Source organism: Cyprinodon variegatus, unplaced genomic scaffold (assembly GCF_000732505.1).
Source record: "Cyprinodon variegatus isolate N-32 unplaced genomic scaffold, C_variegatus-1.0 Scaffold1011, whole genome shotgun sequence".
In the NCBI taxonomy this organism is placed as follows: domain Eukaryota; kingdom Metazoa; phylum Chordata; class Actinopteri; order Cyprinodontiformes; family Cyprinodontidae; genus Cyprinodon; species Cyprinodon variegatus.
Genome location: NW_015151464.1, coordinates 207,723 through 211,514, shown reverse-complemented (window position 1 = coordinate 211,514; position 3,792 = coordinate 207,723). Strand labels below are relative to the sequence as shown.

At 37.2% G+C, this 3,792-nt stretch overlaps 2 protein-coding genes across 3 annotated transcripts in view; one reads left to right on the top strand and one right to left on the bottom strand.

Moving 5' to 3' along the window:
- Window positions 1-2,453, bottom strand: part of rfxank (regulatory factor X associated ankyrin containing protein) — a 6,157-nt gene extending 3,704 nt beyond the window's left edge. Inside the window, exons 1-8 of the mRNA XM_015399428.1 lie at window positions 2,229-2,453; window positions 2,025-2,129; window positions 1,797-1,886; window positions 1,296-1,361; window positions 1,107-1,207; window positions 905-1,030; window positions 731-797; window positions 564-644 (exon numbers count right to left, since the gene is read on the bottom strand). Of these exons, the coding sequence (XP_015254914.1) occupies window positions 564-644; window positions 731-797; window positions 905-1,030; window positions 1,107-1,207; window positions 1,296-1,361; window positions 1,797-1,886; window positions 2,025-2,127 (634 nt within the window). The 5' untranslated portion in view covers window positions 2,128-2,129; window positions 2,229-2,453. The remainder of the gene's footprint in view (window positions 1-563; window positions 645-730; window positions 798-904; window positions 1,031-1,106; window positions 1,208-1,295; window positions 1,362-1,796; window positions 1,887-2,024; window positions 2,130-2,228) is intronic.
- A 42-nt stretch (window positions 2,454-2,495) lies between these two features.
- The window catches only part of borcs8 (BLOC-1 related complex subunit 8), a 15,610-nt gene continuing 14,313 nt past the window's right edge, over window positions 2,496-3,792 (top strand). For both annotated transcript variants that reach the window (XM_015399430.1, XM_015399431.1), the window contains exons 1-2: window positions 2,496-2,638; window positions 2,836-2,948. In XM_015399430.1, coding sequence (XP_015254916.1) covers window positions 2,602-2,638; window positions 2,836-2,948 — 150 coding nt within the window. In that variant the 5' untranslated portion in view covers window positions 2,496-2,601. The remainder of the gene's footprint in view (window positions 2,639-2,835; window positions 2,949-3,792) is intronic.

Genomic DNA, 3,792 nt, shown 5'->3' with positions numbered 1-3,792 from the left:
TCCTTAACGTCAATCCCTCTATGGTATGCATATCTAATTAATATTTGGACAGAGATTGGTTCAATTTAAGTTTGTTTCTTTTTAAAGTGCGGTCAACACCAAATTTTATATACATATCCTCTGTCATCCCTATACAGAACTCTGGCTTTGGGGGATGTGTAACATGTAGCATCTATGTTCTGCTGTATGACCTTTTATGTTAAAGTGAAGACTTTGATTTGGAAAAACTTTGTTTTTATTAAGTCAAAGCTTGTTGGAAAGATATATATCACAAAACAACCGATTTAGATTACAGCATATTAACATATCAGAGTCTGTCTGACTGAACTGGAGTATGTATAAAGAGAAGAACAGGCAAAAATCTAATCATAAATGCAAAGCTAATAGAGACAAAGCTCAAAATACTTGCAGTTGTAAATGTAGAAAAAGGTGGTTCTACAAGGTACTGACTTAAGGGGATCAAAAAAACACAGAATTTAATGATTTCCACTACTTTGTATAGGTCTATTACATCAACTAAATGACATTAAAGATTGTGATTCTAATACGAGGCGCATACATACTTTTTTTGTGTCCGAGTGCTACAGCTAAGGCCATTGGACTGTAGCCAGAGTCTGACTCAATGGTCATATCTGCTCCTTTAGCTGTAACAGATCACCTTTGTTAGAATAAACCAATTTAAATTAGTGGTTCGGAATTTTGTTCATGAATAAGAGACGTTGCATCATACCAAGTAGAGCTTCAACACATTTGATGTGGTTTCCTCGTACAGCATATAGAAGAGGAGTTCCACCATTCTGGGTATAAAAGACAAGAACAAAAATCTGTTATTTATATATAATAACTTCTTTTGTACATTTATCTTCATTATGTGTCAGGGAAAAGTATAAAGATCCAACTGTACCCAGTCGTAGGTGTTAATATCCACTCCATGTTTGAGAAGTGAATCAACGATATCCACATATCCCCCAGAGCTGGCCAATGTCAGGGCACTCTCTCGCTCCCTCGCAATCGTATTGGGGTCTGCACCCTTTGAAATAATTTCTTAATACTAAACTGATGGAAAATTGCACTACATTTCTATTAAACCTGTTTTGTTTTCTAACCTTTTCTAAGAGAAAGTCCACCATTGCTTTTTCCCCAAACGCAGCAGCCCACATGAGGGGTGTAAAGCCTCGATCATCCTGTCTGCTGAGCACTGAACCATCTGCAAGATAAGACAAAGTACACTGCGTGTGCAGAAATGTGGAATCATTTGGTATTTAAAACATAAAGCAGGATGTCTTTTCCTTTACCTTTACTTATATGTGTAGCCACTTGTAAAACATCGCCTTGAGCTGCCAGCTGATGAATGGACAGAGCTGTTGGGGGTTTGCAACATAATTCAATTGATCCAGGAATGATGTTTACATGCGTGAACATAACATGCTTTTCATTGTCTGCTTATCTGAATAAACTCATAGTATGAGAAACAAGAAAAGGACTTTTATTGAAAAAAAAAAAGAATAACTTGCTACAGAAGGGTTTTTGAATTTTTTCTCTCTAATCCACACATTTTTAAATGACTGTTGGAAAATGATGTTGTTCCAACAGATTCAGTTTTTTATTATGCTTTAGCCTTCATGGTTCCTGAATTGTTTTATATTTAAACTCTACAACCAAATGAAAATTCAATTCTGGTTTTAGATAACATTGCATTATTATGATTGCCTGGGCCAACAATCAAAAGTGCCAAATAAATATGGACATGTGTCCCTTTGCTTGGAAAGGCCAAGCGTTTAAGTGTGATTACTTACAGTCTAGTGTTGCAGGCCGCATTGTCACTTCATTCCCACGCTGCTTGTTGGTCAGAGTGGTGGAGTGTTTAAAGATGTCATCCTCCTCCTCTAGAGACAAAACAAAACAAAACAAAAAAAGGAGGAGAAATGTGTTACAGTCCGACTGATCTAAGGTTGTCATCATCATCAGATGGCACTGATAAGGTGATGCGTCATGAACGTGAGCACATCTGTAGGATAAAATACCGCTTGGATTTCCATGTGTTGAACTGGAGGACAATTCAGCTGCGTTAGATGGCTGAATGTGATGGCCATTTGCTACCTCTTCATCATCTCTGATCTCCATCATAACTAAATAAAAACAACATAATATTAAATTATGTCACCACGTAAGAAAGTGAGAGTTAAGGAAAAATAGTTTAAAAACATTTTTTTTTTAAATTCACTCGCCTCATCCAGCCACATTCACAGGCGCACTTCCTTTTAGGGAAAACAGAAAGTAAACAATTTCAGCTTGAACTCCCGATCGTTTTCGTTCCTGAGCTATTTCTGAAACAGAAACACTCCTGAGGTTTTTCCGTTTATTGAACCAAATTTAAAAATAGGTAATTTGAACAAATAAGATAACAAAACATTTGAAGCAGCGGTTCGTTTCGGGCATCTAAGCGCCAGTATCTACATGGAGGAGGAAAAACAAACAGTCCGTGTTTCTGGACGGAATCATGTCGTGATGCACATACGGACAATAATACGGAAGTAGGAATCAGCTGACGCTGCTGATAACGCTTTTGGCTTATGACGGGAGAAATACGTTGCTTTTGATATGGAAGACCAAGAAATGCAAATTAAAGTTAGAAGAGGTAAATGGCAGAGATATAAAACTAAGTATATGAAATAAGCACATTTCTAATAACATTGACGTTGTAGCGATATGAGATGATATAGCTAGCGCCTAAGGCTTTCATAAAATGATCTTCTTTGCCTGTATATCCCTTATTATGTTTAAATTAAATATTCCATTTGTGTTATCATTTTCCTGGGGATTTCTGATCCACAGTGAGTGACAAATTCACGGAGAGTATGAACGTCCTGGCTAACGAGCCATCGGTTGCTCTCTACAGGCTGCAGGAGCATGTCAGAAGGTCCCTGCCTGAACTGGTGCAGCACAAGGTATTCCTCTTTGCTCATTTTCACACTTTACGGATGTCAGTATCATTTTTGAAGTAAAATTTGGGGATGTAAATACGCGATTTGATAGCAAATTCAAAGGAAACTGCAAACATACATTTCCCTGAAAAAAAATTCAAATTAACATTTAAGTCATACAAATGAAAATCCAGTCTGAAAGGTGTTTTCTACTTTTACATTTCAAATTGATTTATTAAAAAAAATATTTATTAATCCATTATTAAAAACTGCTATATGAAAAGTATTTTCAAATCCTATTTCCAGATTTAAAAACCACAATCCGTAAATCTGATTATAACCACCTTTCTTAATCACACATTTCAAAAGGTGATCTTCTGATCTCCTAGCACACTGAAAACATTTTTGAATTAAAAAAGCTTGCTGGATGGGAAGCAAAACCAGTTTGCACATAATTTAAATGAGCAAGGATTTCATACAGACAAACTAAGTATCCCATAGCTCTGTGTCTAATGGACTTTCCTCCACTGCAATAGCAATCCCCTGGATTGCTGCTCCTGTAGGTTTTTTGGTGCCCTTTTATATCTTTGACGTTGGCTAAATCAGAGCCACTCTCTGTTGCATCAAAATCTTGCAGACATGGTCTTACAGACTTATTAGATCTTGGAGCTGAGTCCAAATCAGAGGAACCTTGAGTGTCTTCAGCTACAACACCCTGTCCAAAGTGAACATCTTTAAGATTTAAAGCTACAGTGTGTAATTTTCAGCGACATCTAGCGTCCAGACTGCAGACCGCAGCAACATAAACATCTCCCCCCCACCGCTTCTCCCCCCAACAGTATGGCGAGCGTTATGGGACAATATGTCT